General features: G+C 34.5%; 2 protein-coding genes across 9 annotated transcripts in view; both read left to right on the top strand.

The window, feature by feature from the left end:
* Positions 1-9,917, top strand: part of LOC128236866 (phosphatidylinositol phosphatase PTPRQ-like) — a 33,823-nt gene extending 23,906 nt beyond the window's left edge. For 2 of the 6 annotated variants that reach the window (XM_052951990.1, XM_052951991.1), the window contains 9 exons: positions 152-233; positions 674-776; positions 1,550-1,629; positions 2,365-2,499; positions 3,459-3,593; positions 4,137-4,288; positions 4,692-4,842; positions 5,301-5,409; positions 6,631-9,917. In XM_052951990.1, coding sequence (XP_052807950.1) covers positions 152-233; positions 674-776; positions 1,550-1,629; positions 2,365-2,499; positions 3,459-3,593; positions 4,137-4,288; positions 4,692-4,842; positions 5,301-5,409; positions 6,631-6,740 — 1,057 coding nt within the window. In that variant the 3' untranslated portion in view covers positions 6,741-9,917. The other 4 variants (XM_052951995.1, XM_052951992.1, XM_052951993.1 and 1 more) reach the window with 4 other exon arrangements.
* Positions 9,918-15,314: 5,397 nt separating this feature from the next.
* The window catches only part of LOC128238353 (tyrosine-protein phosphatase 10D-like), a 33,139-nt gene continuing 29,729 nt past the window's right edge, over positions 15,315-18,724 (top strand). For 2 of the 3 annotated variants that reach the window (XM_052954186.1, XM_052954190.1), the window contains exons 1-2: positions 15,315-15,708; positions 16,836-16,910. In XM_052954186.1, the coding sequence (XP_052810146.1) occupies positions 15,706-15,708; positions 16,836-16,910 (78 nt within the window). In that variant the 5' untranslated portion in view covers positions 15,315-15,705. The remainder of the gene's footprint in view (positions 15,709-16,835; positions 16,911-18,724) is intronic. The other variant, XM_052954188.1, reaches the window with a different exon arrangement.

Genomic DNA, 18,724 nt, shown 5'->3' on the forward strand with positions numbered 1-18,724 from the left:
CACAAACCATGATTTCGTTAAGCTGTACTGAATGTTATATTTTTGATGTGCTATAGATATATTCTTGTATACCAGTACTTGTTAACTTATCTTTTTATACTGAATCATGGTTTATCCAATTGAAGAACTCATAAAAAATAACTCATTTTAGATCCATTCCAATAGCAACATACAGTGAGGCCCTGGCTGATCTTCACAGGGACACAAATCTCATCCTGTCAGATCAGTACGAGGTACATGCCTCTTTTGTTACGACTGTATATACTATAACACAATTATATGAAGCACCGACTTGGTTTCGCGGTAAAGATGTCTATTTAATGTATTAAGTATTTATGGATACTAGATTCTATATGGGGTCGAGTGTAATTCATATAAGATAACAACTGTCTCCACAATCATACATTTAAAGAGAGGACATTTGTGATTTTCCTTCGATATTGAAATATTTGTTTATAAAACTGTTCTATGTGGGGATCGTTATATGCGTTGAGCCCTGAATCACTTGATTGGCCATAATGTTGTCATATTATTCTAGTTATTAAGCGACAGGGAGATTTGAATTACGTAAAAGTATTGAAGTTCTTAATGTCATCTTAAAACGTTGCCTTATCAACTACAACCACAATAGCTACCGTAAAAGCTAACATGTTGTTTGTTTTATTTATGGAAGGAGATTAAGCGACGAGCGGGTCAAATAGAAGTGAGGTCAGGCTTCGAGGCTGCCAACCTTGAACCAAACAAGCCCAAAAACAGATGGGTCAACATTCTACCCTGTAAGTAATTAATTAACATTCACATGTAATACCTACATAGATGAGAAATGTCCCGATGAAAAGAAATAGGTGTGAAGACTTCAGTACATTTATTTTACAATTTAAATTACTGTTTCGTGCAAACACCCTGTTTGTTTTAGTTTATTTGTACAAAGTGAATATGTTTCTAAACGTGTGGGTACATATTAGTAATGTGGTGCAAGCATATACCATACATAAAGTCGTATACGAATGGGCTCCGACGATATTTATTCTCATACGGGACTTAAAAGTTTGTTAACACAATGTTGAGTGAAAACTGATATACATATTATCCACTATCTACATAAAATGCTACAAATTATTTGGCAAGTGATATAATACGTATTCTGGCAAAGAGCAACTGAACATGTCACTTGTCAAGAATGAAATTTTCAATTTGTATACAAATAAACGACAATAACCCTTGAATTCACTGAGCTTTATTGAAATAAGTAAAGAAATATATTCACAAAGTGGGCTTCGAGCACTTAGCTGGAAATAAGAAGATTTAATTTGGACTGTACCATAACCTCTGTACCAACAACAGTCTTATTGTGTACCTACTCTAGTATGTTTTATTCAATTGATAACCTGCCCATTGTAATTTTGATACAAGCAAAGTGCCCGTATTAGATCAAATGTCGTTTGTGAATTATGTCATTTTAGTAAATATGAAGATAATTGTATTTACCTTACCTTTAACACTCATGCACCGTTATTGTCTAACGAAGTTATATTATTACTAACTCAAGTCGACCATAGCCGGGTCAATCTTCAACAGTTGGATGACGATGACCCAGAATCAGACTATATTAATGCTAACTATATGCCTGTAAGTTGAAACGCTGGTGGACTTTAAAGCTCTGCTAGTCTAGTCTCGGTTGCATCTTGCTTAGAGTATATACTAGATTACTGGAATGCATCATTTACAGAATCACAAGTACTCCGGTTCATTTGCCACCAATTGTAATGTCTATACAATCAATAACACGCATTTTTATGTAGACAGTATTCAAGTCTTACAGGTTCTATTGGTAAATCTCCTGTATTTAGCACACATTTTTGTATCTGTCTCTATAACATTCTGTATACATATGTCCTTCCGAAATGTTTGGATGCCAGGTATAAGCTTATAATCAGCCAAAAGTGTTAAAATGTGATAAACTTTGAAAATGGCATTATTGCATGGATAGGTATGCTTTGCGTTTTATTCACTTCTTACCTACCTTCTGAAATATATATTTAAAAACAACATGAAGAAATGCTTTGTTCTTTTGTTTGCATTTTTAGATTTTCTTTTTAAAATCGTATGTGTTGATGTTAAATAAAGTATATATTTATACTTAATATTATAACATACTTTAAAGCTATACGCACTAAATCGGTGATGGTTAAGCATTATTTTGCATTATTCTGTCAACAGTTTTTATGGAGTTATAACTTATGAAACTAGATGATTATTGTTTTGTTACTTATAATGAAATAGCAAAGACTTCTTAGTTTTAGTTGAATGAAAACATAACGATAACTTTTCTTTGAGTCATCTAAAAATCACCATGTGTTGTAGGGCTTTCACCATCAACGGGAGTTCATAGCAACCCAAGGTCCGTTGCCCGGAACAATCGACGACTTCTGGCGAATGGTGTGGGAACAGAACGTCATGGTGATCGTAATGTTAACACAATGCAAGGAGGGAAATAGAGTAAGAATATTTTTTATTGGAATTTATTCATATCTGCCTGTTCTCATTGGCTGCATTCATTTTTGTGATAAATTTGTGGTGTTGGTATTTGTGTATGTAGTGTAAGTTTGCTTTTGGTGTCTGTATTTCTGAATGTGATGTTAACAATGTTTGTGTCTCTAGTTCATTGTCGTTTGTGCCCTTGCCTTGTACCCTAAACATATTTTATTTTTGAATTTTCGACTACTTGGCTTGTCCCTGAACATTTCATTGTATTAAGTATTTAAGTATCATATGTACAATCATGTGCCTCCTGACCCCATTCTTTTTGTTAGTCATTAAAGTGTAGTAGAAGATTATTTAAAATTAAAACTGATAAAACTATTGCCATCAAGCTCTTTTGACAATTAAACACTGGATATTGACCATTTAACTTCCGATTTAAATTAAATTAAAGCACAAAAAATACAAAATTCCATAACTTTATCTGAAATGTCTTTAAGCTTATTGATTTGACTTTTAAAAAAAGTAAGCAACATGCTATTTGAAGGATACTAACATTATATGGGTTATCCAGGGATGCACGTTAATTATTATTGCCTATGGTCGGATGACATGATAAGCTTATTTGTACATCGGATACATTAAAACATTGTTCATTCTTAATAAACAGGTCTGCTTATTTCACAGGAACCTTTGAAATCGCTAACACAAAATATATACCATTTATGATGAAAGCAAAAAACAAGTGGTGGTGGCTTTAATGGTGTATGTGCGTGCGTGTGTGTGTGCGTGCATGTGTGTTATAATAATGGAACAAAGTACCAACAGGTTTCCAGTGATGGTTAATAAAATTGTTTCCGCTGGCTTACGACGTTGACGACTACATAGCACTAAGGCGACTTTCATTTTCTCGAACACTTGCCTGTTCTGATAGAATGGCCTTACCAATGATAACAATTGAATTTCTCTGTCTACAGGTAAAATGTGAGATGTACTGGCCGGACACTGTCCAAGAGGCAAAGCAATACGGAGATGTTGTGGTCAACCCGACCTCGATAACCAACATGAACAAGTTCAATATCAACATCTTCGACATCTCTCACGCCAGTGATGTAATGCTCCCCATGTTGCAAGCTTCTTTTTTTTTTTTTTAAATAATATGTATTTTTATTAAAATAATGATAATAATAATACTTATATAAGCCAAGCATTACTATTTTTCTATTTCACTTTTTTGATCGCTTTTTATTCAGAAACTGATCCAAAGTTTATGGCCACAGGATATCGGCCAAGTTCGATTATGGGGCAAATAGGATAAGTTGATCAAGGGTAATTACCCAAGAAAAAATTAAACTATTAGTCATGAATTACTGAACTTGGCGAAAACAAAAGAATGACATATTTAACATTGTTTACACAGTACATTCATGTATTCATCAATCTTGAATAATTTTGGACACAATATATTTGACAATATATAAGTTCGATAATGGGGCAAATCTTACTGTAGTTTTAGTGTAATTGAATTTGATTTGCATTTTTGATTTATTAACTGCTGTATACCGATATGTAGTCATCTATATAACAGAACCATTAAGGCCGTCAGTGTTACTTAAACAATTGTACACTGCATTACTGCTTTATTAAATTTTTAGCTAACGAAGACTAGGAAAGTTCTGCAATTCCACTACCTGGACTTTATGGATTTCACGGCTGCCGTGGAAGTTGAACATTTCATTGAATTTGTGCGCACAGTTCGAGGTCACGTGCCCCACGATATGACCAGTCCTATGGTTATCCATTGCAGGTAAGCATTGTGTTAAAAGAGACAAACAAACAAACAAACAAACTTCTCATTGTCATAAACATTGACAAGATCACCATTCGTGTTCAGGAATCGTCTTCAAATTTAAAAACAAAATATGTTTAATGAGTTTTTATCAACACTTACCAGTTGTTGTCATTACACTGTTGTTGGGAATCGTGTATGCACACAATAACAGAAAATCGTTCTACAAAACATTACTGTCAATTAAAGTTTTAAATCTATACATCTATTTCTTTATGTTTTAAGGGTTTTTTACTTACAAAGGAACTCTTTGTATAATCATTCGAAAATACTTAACAGTTGTTGGCCTTGCAGTTATGTAATGATGACATTTATTTGACTATAGTTGTAATATTATCCTCCAATCATGTTTATATTTCAGTGCTGGCGTAGGCAGGACGGGCTCTTACATCGCCATAGATCACTTGCAAGAGTATCTGAACTCTCCCAAGTTCAGTTCCGATGACCACATCAACATTTTTGACATGGTCATGGAAATGAGGGAACAGAGAGTCAACATGGTCCAGACAGAAGTTAGAATTTTGCCTTTTATAAGTTTAAAACTGAATTAGGTTCGAGTGGATTAGATAATTTCAATTTTCAAGAAATGGCTGGATTTTGTTTGCTCAAATCTAGAGAGTATCACGATTTTCTACATTTATAAGCAAACAGGTACGTAGTTACATGCATGAAGCTGTATATATACCTGTTTTGTAGGACCATACAATAAGCCTTAGCGTGAACCTTTAGTCCAAAAGTGGGACCATCGTATCGTACTTGCCCTTTTCGAGCTGTTTGTCCAAGTATAAATATTATTTTATACGAAACAGATAAAAAGATTGTTTTTTGATTATGTAAGACACACCTAGTTTTAATTCGGAGGTAATACTTTCAATTCAGTTAGTGTTCTTATGGCAGTCTTCAATTCAAATTATTGATCTTACAATATGTGGTCGTACGGTCGGTTAAACGCCAACTTTGTTTATTACAGGCTCAGTACATCCTGATCCACGACTGTTTTGAGAGGATGTTGGAGGACAAGAAGAAATCCCTGAAAACCACAGAGTCGATGGAGGAGCTGTACGCTAACCAGGCATACGGTAAATTATGTAACATGTATTATTGATTGTTTTTTCTTGTCTAGTGTCATGACTATAACTTAAAAACACATTTGTAATAAGATGTTTAGAACAACTACACGAAAGAAATGGATGAACCGACACCGATGAAGGGTTCCTCACTTAATAGCAAAAGTTGAAAATGAAAACGGCAACGCTGTCCATCGCTCCTATACTTTAACACCTATTTTTATGTTCGTTATTTTTTAGGTTCCAACATACTCGTACCACGTTAGTTTATATAAATATTGAGCCGGACTGTGAAAACAGCCGAAAACTGTTGTGAATAACTCTAATCCTTTCCCTATCAAATAGTCAGTTCAGTGCCGTTTTGGGGAATTCATTAGAAAGTACTCCTGGTTTGGGATTGAACCCATAACCTCTTTGGTGAGAGGCGGTCACATTTACCACTTACACCGTTGGACATATAGATACGACTTCAAAAACTTAAGCAGTTGCTTAGAAATACGTTTCTAAGCCATTTCAATGTTTTACGACCAACTTTAACGAATCCTTTTAAACTCATACAGACGGCAGACAGGTTTCTTACTTTTACCAAGCAACTGGAAAATCAAGTATATGCGGCGATTTGGGAGATACAATTCTGCTTCTAATATTAAAGTGATTTGTTTGCAGAGGGTAGGAGCGGATCTGACGTGTATCCGGAAGATTACTCCTATCATCAAATGTTGTAAACTTTATTTTTATTAATAATTGATTAAAATTCAAGTTTTCGCGAAATCAATGGTATGTAGAACGTGTATTTAAAGCGGTATAACATCAATGTAAACACAAAAAGGACATTATTTTACTATACAAGTATTGGTTTAACGTAACTGTTTTGGTCGCCGCATTTCTTTGGCATTTTTTTTTGATTTTATGTTGATTTAAGTGCCGATGACTTTACTTGTAATTGTGACTATGCCATTGCGCTAAAATAACAGAGTGTCATAAAAATTGGTTTATGTTATTCTTAAAATTTGTTGAGTTTTATTTTATTTATACTGTTTACAAATCCCACCGCTTTAAATCAAAATCGAAGCCAAATTATTTGAAGTTTTAATTTGAAAATGAACAAGTGTAACCCAAGTTTCGATTTTTAAAGAGGCTTTATGTAAACGGACATCTGCAAACAAATTTCTTTAAACAATTCGAGACTGTGATATTTAAAACATGGTCATTGAAGTCTTACGACTTTTTCAGATAAGAAAGCAGGAGCAAGTAAACAAACTCTTTACAAGCATGGAAATGAATTAAGATATCCGAAATACAAATGCGATTTTGCTTTCGTGATGCTAGGCGGCCCAATATAATTATGTATAATATGTTCTATAAATGACAGAAAGTACACTACTCGTACAGGTATGGCAGTTGGTCTTTTAGTTCTGTAAATGAAATAGGGAGTGAACTGATAGTTTTCCATCTTGCAAGGTTCTCCAAACACCTTTTCATATGATAACAAATATTGGGCCACCGGGCGACACAATTTCACATTAATGTGCATCGGATATCTTTACCTGCTTGGAAATGAATCAAACATCTTGAATGAATTGAAGCCTTGGACAGTTTTGTTAGACTGAACGACATGTATGCATTGTTAAAGTCTACACACTTTGTTTCCTTCTGAATATTTATTTGCAACAACTTGATTTTGAAATTGCATAGTCTAACAATTCTCTTCAACTTGTTCCAATTAAAATTGTAATAGCTTCTAGAATGTGTTCTCGTCTGTATAATATGTATCATCTATTCTACTCTGAGTCTTGATGCATTTATTTGAATGCTCGTTTACCTTTCAAATCGTGGGTTTCCTGTTGTGATTTTATTCACAATTACAACCGTCTGTTGTTCGAGTATTGCTCATATAGAGGTCATCTTATCGATCGTGTCGTACGACCGATTTTCCCATCCTTTATTATTGGTTGTTATACTATATATTTCGACTGCAATATACTATAAGCTTATTCCGATCTACATTTTTTTAATTCTTTTTAAAACACTCGTTTAGTATTCAACTTAAAGTCTTGATCTTACGATAGTGTGTATGAAATACCCTTCCATTTGCGTTGCTTATGAAATGTTATTGCCTTATTTTGTTGGGCTGGGTATTCTTTGCTCGGAACATAATTTTATCAGAAAACCTGTATACAACCAACATCATTTATTATTTCTGGTATAATACTTTTAAAGCTTTATATGGAAAATACCTTATGACAGACCAGCCTATGGCTGAAATGATTTTGTTTACGAGAATGATGAAAGCCCGTTACCAGTATGAATGACTGTTGTAGAATGAGAATTTTTGTAATTATTGCATATATGTGTTGTGATAGTTTGTTTTAATATTGTAAATTTCAAGTACATAAACTATATTTTACCATAGTTTATTACCACATTGTAAACACCATACTGCAAATGTGCTACCTTTATGTGTTACCTTCGTAAAATAATGTTTGTATTACAGTAATAATGAGTATTATAATTTACAATTTATAAAACGTCCAGCGGTTTTAATTAATAAATTACGAGAACTAGTAATTTGATTGATCAGTCACGAGGCGAAAATGAAATCCATATTCATTATACCCATATAGTTGTTATTTTAACACCACATTTGGTCTTATTGAGAGGTTATTATATGGTCACGTGGTGTCATTGAGTGATACTATACCCGGGGAATTATTGGCCAGCGGGAGATCATTCAAAGGTATCGCGTACCCATATATTAATCTGTAATTTATTTTAACGTATTTTCAGATCCCTTTCCAGACGTCGAGTATGAGAACGTGAATTATGAGAATAAACAGAGAACAGAGCTCTGAGTGGCATTTGTCGGATATTCTGAGTAAAAGAAACAATACAATAAACAAAGAACAGAGTTGTTTGTGTCAGTTGTCGGAATTCCGAGCAGAAGCAACAATACATAAACAAAGAACAGAGCTCTGAGTGACATCTGTCGGAATTCTGAGTAGAAGCAAAATTATAATAAACAAAGTACTGAGTTCTGAGTGGCATTTGTCGGAAAAGTAGTGTTCATTGATGCATATGTTGTAAATATTCCATAATAATATTTCAATACAAACCAATAGCATATATATTATGTAGTGCATTAACTCATTTTGTCATTATTAATTACCGATTATGAAATCAGTGTTCTTTGAAAAAGGTGTTTATGAATTTATGAACTCACACTTATTTAATCGTTTGTCGGTCAATAGCAAAACAAAATTGCCCTAGATTGGAGAATGACCAGTAAACTATTGCATAGAGAGGCACTGGGGTACTGATTACTGACGACAAGCCTCTTAATAAGTGTTTTATTAGATAAAATATTTATTATATTTTTGCAATAATTTATATAAAACACACAACATGAACGTGCATTAAAAGCAATAAGAAGTGTAACGAACGGAGGAAAAAAATGTATTATAATATTCACGAGTACATCCCCATGTTGCTAAGTAAAATGTGAACAGATTTCTATTCCGTTATTTGAAGTACACAACGCATAAGTTTGAGAAATAGTTCCAATATAAACATGCTTTTTTAATTTAAAGGGACTGTACACCAGATTTGCAACATTTTTTTTTTCTGTAACGAATCTCAGGACAATTATTTAATAGAATGTGTAACGCTTTGATAGCATAATTGTAAAAAAGTACCAACATGTGAAAAAAATGTGTCGGAGACCGGATTCGAACCTGTGTCCAGTGTTGTATCCACTGTGCTACGAAGGCTTTCTCCATTCGAGTCGTATATTTAAGCTATATACCTAACTTGGTAATATCACGTGTTAACACCAACTAGCCAATCACGCATAAGAAAGACTATTAGGAGACATACCCAGTAATCTTTTCTAATGGAAAAATACGAAATAACTGCTAAAATGAAATAAATTGTAAACTATGTGGTACTTCAGTTAGTAAGTTTCAATGCATTGTACACATCGATGCCAAGTTTATGTTAGTTTTCGACGCTTTTCTTTTTTTCTTTTTTTTTCTTGCAAATTGATCATCTGGTGCACAGTTGCTTTAATAAAAGGTGATAAGTATGGCTAATTATGTAATTCATGATCTTGATCTTTATGTCATTGAAAATTAGAACATAATAACTTTATTTAGAAATGAAACTAAAATAATTAAACAAACCAAAAGAAACGTTTTTACTCTAAGAAAACCCAAACGAACTTGAGACTATTTATGAAAGGTCAAATAGCATTAATTATTTAATGATGATTTATGTAGAAACTCATGTTATAATGATAATTTATAAAGTTGTTATTGATTTGATCAAGTAATAAATGATATTTTCACTTTCAATTTTATTTTGTTTGAATTGTAAATCCTTACAACTGTTCATGTAATAATTAAACGCGTTTTCTTTTGTATAAAGACGCAAACGTTAGCATAGAGCAATTGAAGCAAATGCGTTTTTATGCTGTTTACGCATGTTATTTAAATCACTGAAAATAAACGTCATGGTTTACTTTATTTTGTATCGCTTTTACTGTTCCCATTATATCTTTAAGCAAGTGTATATATATATCAGAGAAAAATCGTAAATGAATAAATTAATATTTCTTAATTGTTTACCTGTAAACCCTTGGCAGTTCAAATCTAAGTAAGTCAAATTCCATAAACACTCCCTAATCTGATGACAAAAGATGTAGTAACGGTTTTGGTTTAGTTGGATATAATCCGTCTGTGCTGCCATCCACGCTGTGGTCAAACCGGGCAAACTGATGGTCCAGTGGTAAACCCGACAATATAAGGTCAGACACATAGTAACAATTTTTAACAAATCAAAATTGTTAAAGTGATAAAACATTGCATAGCTTGAGCCAAAACGTCCGGTTTATATACCAATGGTGCGAGAGCCGTCAATCAACTTCACAAAGACATTTTACTATTGCCATTTATGGATTTGGTGTTACCTTTAAATAATTGAAGTGGAGCTGAAAATGATCGGTTAAACAACACGATTTACAAAACTTTCGTAAATTTAGTGCAAACATTTTCTAGGGCAAACAATCAATCACAGGCGATTGTTTGAGTAATCAAAACCAACCCGATTCAATTTGGTGAACATTTTATGGCAAGTTATTTTATATCATTCAAGGGATTCAAAGGATAGCGCGGACACGAAAAGTAGCATATGACATTTGACCTCTACACGCGACCTTGACCTTGAGCCAAAGCGATTGTAACATTCACTCTGTACATTGATTCAGAATTATGAATATTTGTGGCAAGTTATTCTAAAACCCTTCAAGCGGTTGAAGAGATATTGAGCGGACTCGAAATGTACTCATATGACCGTTACCTCTAAGTAAAGGCCCGGTCACACCGCCCGAACTTTGTTGGAGCGTTCCTTGAACGGTAGGGAGAGGGGACCGAATTTCGACAACGCTCGTCACCGCGCACAAAATGGGGAAAAAATCGAAAACACGGGCGTTGCCTTAGTGGTGCACCGCTGTAGCCGGCGTTATTATAGCGTTGGCTTAACGGTAGCGAGCGTTGGTTTAGCGGTGACGCGAGCGTTGATAGAGCGGCGTTCTGCGCATGCGGGCGTTGGCTCGGCAGGGGTTTAAAGTTGGTTTAGCGGCATACCGCTTTTGACTACGGAGCTGAACGGATCGCTTTGATAGAAGTTCTGATAGATTTTTGATAGAAGTCGATAGTTGAAGTTCATCATGCCACGTGGACAAAAGAAGAGGAAGGCTGGAGAAGGAAAGGCAGCAGCAAAGGACTAGTGCACCAATCATAGCAAGTCTCTCAGCATCCATGGTAGTACAGTTTTACTGTAACCTTGAGCAAATTCGATGTGAATGAGGTCTGTACTCAACGGCAGCTCGATTCCAAATGGACTCCTGGTCCATTTCTCCCCGTATATATAGCCAAATTCTGGTCCCGCTCCGACACCTCCATACTAACGCCAAACCAAAGTTCATCACCGCAATGGATCGCTGCCTTAACGCCCGACACCGTTCCAGCAATCCCGTGTCCGCTCGTAAAACGCTTACAACCGCTCCACCAAAGTTTGTGCAACGTTTAATCACCGCCCGGGCAAAGCTGGCGAAGCAGCGGTGGTCCAGCGTTCAAGATTTCTGCGTTGGCCTAGCGGACCCAAGCGTCCACGAACTTGCGTCTAGCGGTGCCAAACTTTGACTGGGCGTTGTTGGAGCGGTGGTGAACTTTGCCGGAGCGGAAAAGTGCCCGCTCCTCACCGCTCGCAATATTTTGTGCAGCTCAAAGCGGTAGGAGGGACCATAAGCGGTGGCCGAGCGTATACGGCGATGCCTTAACGGGTGCCAACTTCTGGTGAACGGTAACGAGCGGTGATGATTTTTTTTCACCGCTCCAGGAACGCTCCAGCAAAGTTCTTGCGGTGTGACCGGGCCTTAACGTTGACCTTGACCCGAGCTGGTTTTAACGTAGGGATAACCCTGTCCTCATACTACCAACGTAACAATACATGTTTTAATAAAGTGTAAAACAATGGCCCTTGCCAATATTAATTCATCTCTGTTTAGGTTATCATTCCTATCTTTAGCTTCTAAGTGATTAAAATGCCATAGCTCTTATTTTCATTGGAGTTTCATTACAGTTACCGGCAGGAGTCGATTAGATATTCTGAGAATAGATGGAACAATCGCTTTACCATATGCTAAGAATGACCCTTAGACTTCTATAATAATTATCAAACGACCTGCCGTTGTTAAACTCATTCGTTACTTGGTACCATCGAAGATCAATCGGCTACGGGTAAGGTCAACCGCTAATGGCTATTTTAAGTGCTGTCCAGAAAATAGTTTAATTACCATGTATACTAGAATCATATTAAAGGGGCTTGGTCTAGTTAAATTTTACGTCACTGAAACTATTGAGCTCCTTTTTGTGGCGATAGCCAGTAAAACACTGATTATTGTCACGTGATGTGAAATGTATCATATTATATCGTTAAACTATTAAGAGAAACAGTTCTGAATGGTCAACTGCAATTGGGGTCAATTGGGAAGTATACAAACTTATCATTAGCTTATTAGTGGGTTGAAAAAGGAAGTTAGGAAGTTAGTTTCGATTCAGAGTCTGAGTATGTTTCTGGTTAGGAGTGTGGGTTATATTCAGCAAAGTAGTTTAAATCTGAGAGAATGTTATTGGGTTTAAATTTTCAGGTCTATGGCATTACCGAGTTAAGGCAGTCTGCCAGGTTAAGATCTGAGAGTCAACTTTGCTCTCGTTTAATAAAACATGATAATTGACAATTTAAAAATAAATAATTGCTAACAGTAAAACTGGTATCATCGGACGTGGTTGTTTTACTTTGTAAATAAACGATTCAGTGGGTTAGTGTATAGGACGCGGTTTGGAATCAGGGTGCTACAAAAGGTCACACAGGTGCCGTTTCAATTCATGCCACGCGTGTTAAAGCGGAGGCTGTAAGACCTTGCAATAACGATTATGTAGCGGTCGCAAAGAGACACGTGAAACCTCGCTTACGTAATGTCGATCCACTTTTATACCGTACGACGTAAATTTGTTTGGCTATATGCCAGTTTTGATAATTGCACAGCAGTGACTTACCTATGGGTCTTTTAAAGGAAACGAATAGCTAGCTGCCACATTTTGTTGTCTAGGAATTCCCGGCCAATGTCCGTCCCAGCCAGTCCGTCTCCACCATTCCGGCGTGAACTGCACTGACGGTTATACCCGTGGTCCGCAATCAACATCGTAGTAAGGTGATACCAGCGTTCCACAACCGATGTCGTAGACAATAAGCTTGCTTGACCTGAAGTTATTATATTTAAGGATATAAAACCTGTTCATAACTTTGTTTAAAGGTAGCAAGTACATTTAGTGCTTATTTCCTTTTATGTGAACAGTTATCTGTTTTGTTCATTAACTGTGCTGCTTCTGGTAATTGTCTAATTGTTTGATAACTACAAGTATTGTTGCCTGCACCTCTACGGCACCGTCCTCAGAGCGGCAAGCCATCACCTCAGTGTCTCCCATTATGACAATCTTCTTTGTAGCTTCGTAACCGATACTTGGAAACAATCACGTGTTTAATAAAATAACTCGTTTCAAGTGAATTAACCCTTTCCATCCGACATCCCTGTGATTGCCGAAATATTTCTTACTTAAATTTCGTTGCTTCTCTTATGTACGTAATGCTTACAAATATGTACAAAAAGTCGTGCAGAAAACATTTGGACCTATTACTAGTATAATGGTACCATTAACACTCTCAGCGAGTAATCGTTATGTTAATGAGTGTTAGTTTTGAAATGATGTTTGGTCATGGTAGACTGTAGCCATTAACAATCTTAGCCAGAAATTGTTATGCTATGGAGTGTCTGTTTTGATATGGTATTTAGTCCTAATGAGTTGGTGCCATTAACAATCTCAGCTAGTATTCGTTATGTTGATAAGTGTCTGTTTCAATACTATGCTCGGTCCTGATAAACTGGTAGCATCAATTAGCTCAACTAGTAATCGTGGTGTTGTTAACTGTCTGTTTTGATATGATGTTTGGTCCTAATAAACTGGTACCATTAACAATCGCAACTAGTAATCGTGGAATTGTTCAGTGTCTGGTTTGATATTATGTTTGGTCATGATAGACTGTAGCCATTAACAATCTTAGTCAGAAATTGCTATGCTATGGAGTGTCTGTTTTGATTTAATGTTTGGTCATGGTAGACTGTAGCCATTAACAATCTTAGCCAGTAATTGTTATGTTGATGAGTGTCTGTTTTGATATGATGTTTGGTCATGGTAGATTGTAGCCATTAACAATCTCATCTAGTTATTTTATGTCGATGAGTGTCTGTATCGATATGATGTTTCGTCATGGTAGACTGTAGCCATAAACAATCTCAGCTAGTTATTTTTATGTTGACGAGTGTCTGTTTCGATATGATGTTCGATCTCAAAATGCTGGTACAATTAACTATCTCAACTAGTAATCGTGATGTTGTTGAGTGTCTATTTCGATATGATGCTCGGTCCTAAAACGCTGCTACCATTATCAACCGCATCAAGTAATGGTTATGTTGTTGAGTGTATATTTTGATGTGATGTTCGGTATGGTACCATTAACACTAGTTATGGCCTCTTCGTTTGGCCAATATTGGATTGCAAACATTTATATACTTTACGTTTATGCAACATTATCACATGTGTATCCTTAACTTGAATTGGGATATGATTAGGTACATCTATCTCCTGTTTTTTTTTGGTGAAAAAGTGCTTATTGGGCTAGTTTAAGGAATGTTTGGCATCATAATCCCCTGCTATGCATCTCCTGGTAATTGCACTGGCGTCACAGTAGGGGCCAATTTCCTGGGTATTCGTTTATTGGCTCAGAGCCATTTAGGGTCCATTTCTATATTTAAACCTCAAAACTGCACATCATGATACTCAGATCGGAGATCTGATAAGAGGGATCAAGGCAAGTAAATTAAGATCAATACACAGAGGTTGTGTACCGTACACATATTTGGGGATGGGGGAAATTATAGAAGGCTTAAGCTAGTCCTTTAACATGTATTAAATAATTTAAGGACATTTAAGTGTGCCTCTGGAAACAAGAACGTACATACCCAAATACGGATTATGCACCATTTGAAAGGACTGTTTCCCTCCCCATGTTTGGTACGCATAAGGCTAGAGAGAGCCTTATTATAACAGTATTTTGTCTTTTTGTTTATTAACTTTTAAGAAGGTAACTACGAAAAACGGAAACGATATAATTAACCCGCTTTAAGTTACCGAGATAACGATATGTGCTTGAATCGACTGATAAGTTTAAGGAATAGTGATCAATACATGCATTCTCATGCTGTTCGAAGAGATGGAGTGTCAATGTGACAATGTTTCTTTTTCAGAAATTTCAGTGTGCAATACTCAACGTTATAGGTTTTGAACACTTACAGTGTCTGACGAATGAATGGTTGAAATTGACTGCAATGTATTTTTAATTAAATGAGAAGCATACAAATTAGTTATAATTAATCACAGTCTTTGCAAATGTAAACCATATATTTTAACACAATTAAATTCACTGGATTTAAGTGATCATATTCGTCTTTTATACATTTTGTTTTTGAATTACAAAAATATACATAGAACTGTACTTAAAAAAGCAACGTTTGTTTATTATGCGTGCGCACTTAACAGCCTTGCGTGGTCACGTGACTTTGAAAGAAAGAAGGAGGAACTGAAAGTCGGAGCGATGGAAGTTGTTTATTAACTTGTTTTAGAAGAGACTTTTGTTATGGTAAGTTCATTTAAATACGATTTTTTTTCTTCATGGATGTATAATTGTTGGTTTATGAATTTAAAGATGCGCTCTTACTCCCAAATAAGATTTTCCACAATGAATACAAATGTTTGATATACCAAATAAGTATGAATAAATATCGAAAAAAATGCTTCTTATGAAAAATACCGAGTTTCATTTGAAAGAAAGATGCAAAAGACACGGTATTTCCACCGTAAGAGACGATAATATATGACAGTAAATCGATAAGCACAAAACTCAACTTATCTTACCAATCGTTAAAAAATTTGCGTTTTCAGCTATTAAATACACGGTCACAATATTGTTATCAGTATTTAATATTTTCAATAAATGCATTATTTAGTAAGTAGCTAAAATTTATCACTTATAACTTATGTTTGTAATACATCTGTATGTCACTATGTTATATATTATATAAATATTGATTTTGAATAAGAGTGTCACTTTAAAGATCTACTGTGGGTTTTATTCTATATAATTTAACAGCTAGTATTTTCATATACTATGTTTATGATAGTATGCAGTATACTTATTCGACCACGGCGGACTAAGTTCAATTCAATTGAAGCAATACCTAATGACAAGGTTACTAACATTACTGTCTTATGTAATCATACATTAATTGATGAAAATGTGTTTGGATGTACTGTTGAAATCTTAAATTAAAATATTTTCATGAAAACGGATTCATACTTATCATATCCTGAATCCAAATTTTTTTCATTGAAAATGTCGATTTCCTGACCTAAAGCTACTGATCAAGTGATTATCCCCACTTTTTATTGTTGTCCTTAAGTGTTTTTAGCTGTGCGCATAGAGATAGTAATTGTTTTTAAAGATGATGCAAATTGCAAAAATTGAGCTTTGTTTATAAAGTGGGAATGAGTTCAATATGCAAAATGAGACATGTAACTTTCCTGTAGGTTTATTCCAATGGTCACATTTTAATCGATGAATATAAACTTACTTAGACTGCATACAAACTGTATTAACTATTGTATTTGTTTGAGAAATCTATGACATTGATTCTTCAGATCATGATGTTGAAGAGCGTCTTTACCCACTCATTTTGCATTTGATGTTGTATTACCGACATTTTTCAGATGAATGCCTTCAAACGAAGCCAGTGGACGTATTCCCAGGTGTTAATCGTGCACCTAGCAGTTCTTATAATCAATGTAAGTATGTTTCTGCAAATGAAGATTGATTGATTAACTTTATTTTATTATTAATTTAATAATATGTATGCCCACAAAGAATACTTGACATATGGGGCTAAGTGAACCTATGGAACTTGTTAAGAAAACGCTGTTACAAAACCATATACTTGTCAATTGAAAGTGAATTGAATGCTAGTAGATATGTTTGATAGTTCGACGATACTGGCAATCATTGTATCATAACTTTGAGATTTACAATGGTCCGTCAAATGTTTCGTCCTTATTTGCAATATATTAGTTATTATTAACAGGTTTTGTTAAACAGATACAAGTCATACAGACCTAAAAATAGTTTAACATACTGCTGATTTGGTTCAAAGGCTGTTAAGAAATTCTGAAAATAAGCATTGTTTTGCCCTAAAATGCCTTTTATTCCTCAGTTAAAACAAAGCGATCATGCGGGGCTGTTTGACGAAGTATTTAAACATCAATAACATGATATAGATGATAAATAGCCATTTCTGGTTCTGTAGCAGAGTGTATAATAATAAAAAAGAAATAAGAAATCAAGCAAGTATAAAGAGAAAATTAAAAGCAAATCTTCAAAACAGATATATATTATACGTTCAATTGTAAGTCGAATGTACAGAATGTAGTACGGAGCTCGGAGTATGATATAGAAACCAGCTTGAATAAAGAACAACGTTTTTTTATTCACATACAAAGTGTAGAGGAGAAAAACGTAAATAAAGTGTAAAGTAGTGAACTATATAAAGTGCAGAGTAGTAATACATGTATAAAGTATTGATTAGTGAACTATATAAAGTGCAGAGTAGTAATACATGTATAAAGTATAGAGTAGTGAACTATATAAAGTGCAGAGTAGTAAAACATGTATAAAGTATTGATTAGTGAGCTATTTAAAGTGCAGAGTAGTAATACATGTATTAAGTATTGAGTATTTAAACATGTATAAAGTGTAAAGAAGTCAAGTATATAATCTGTTAAGTAGTAAAATATGTACAAAGTGTAAAGAAGTTATTACAAGTATATGAGTATGAAAATATATGTTTAATGTAAAATAGTGAAATATGTTTAAAATGTAGAGTAGTCGAGTATATAACGTTTAGAGTATTAAAATATGTAGTAGTAAAAAATATTATGTGAAGAGCATAGCGCATGTATAAAGTATAAAATTTTCAACTAATAACGTGTAGAAAATTGAAAACGTAAAATGTGTAGTGTAGTTATAAATGCGTGAAGTACTGAGTAGATCAGTACATAACATATAAAGTAGTTTAGCATGCATAAAGTGTAAAGTAGTCAAATGGTATAAAGTGTTTCGTAGCCCAGTCTAGTTTTTTAACATGTATAAAGTGTAATTTAATCAGGTAAATAACGTGTAGAGTATTTAGTTATTACAAGTATACATTTTACATGTTTTAATACTCTACACTATTGTTCATTTATATAACGTAGTAAAACATACTTAAAGGAGTCGGTTGCATATTTAAACATATAAAAGGCGAAGAGTATCGAAGTAAATGATGTATAAAGTGTGAAGCAATAACAGACATAAATTTATGTGCAGTTAAACGTAGAGTAGTCATGAATAAAGTGTAAAGTGGTCAAGGCTATGGATAATGTATAGAGAAGTAAAAATGTTTATAGTATAGAGTAGTAAAACATGTATAAAGTGTAGAGTAGTAAAACATGTATACAGTGTAGAGTAGTAAAACATGTATACAGCGTAGAGTAGTAACACAAGTATACAGTGTAGAATAGTAATACATGTATATAGTATGGAATAGTAAAACATGTATACAGCGTAG

The sequence above is a fragment of the Mya arenaria genome, chromosome 6, assembly GCF_026914265.1.
Source record: "Mya arenaria isolate MELC-2E11 chromosome 6, ASM2691426v1".
Taxonomy (NCBI): Eukaryota; Metazoa; Mollusca; class Bivalvia; order Myida; family Myidae; genus Mya; species Mya arenaria.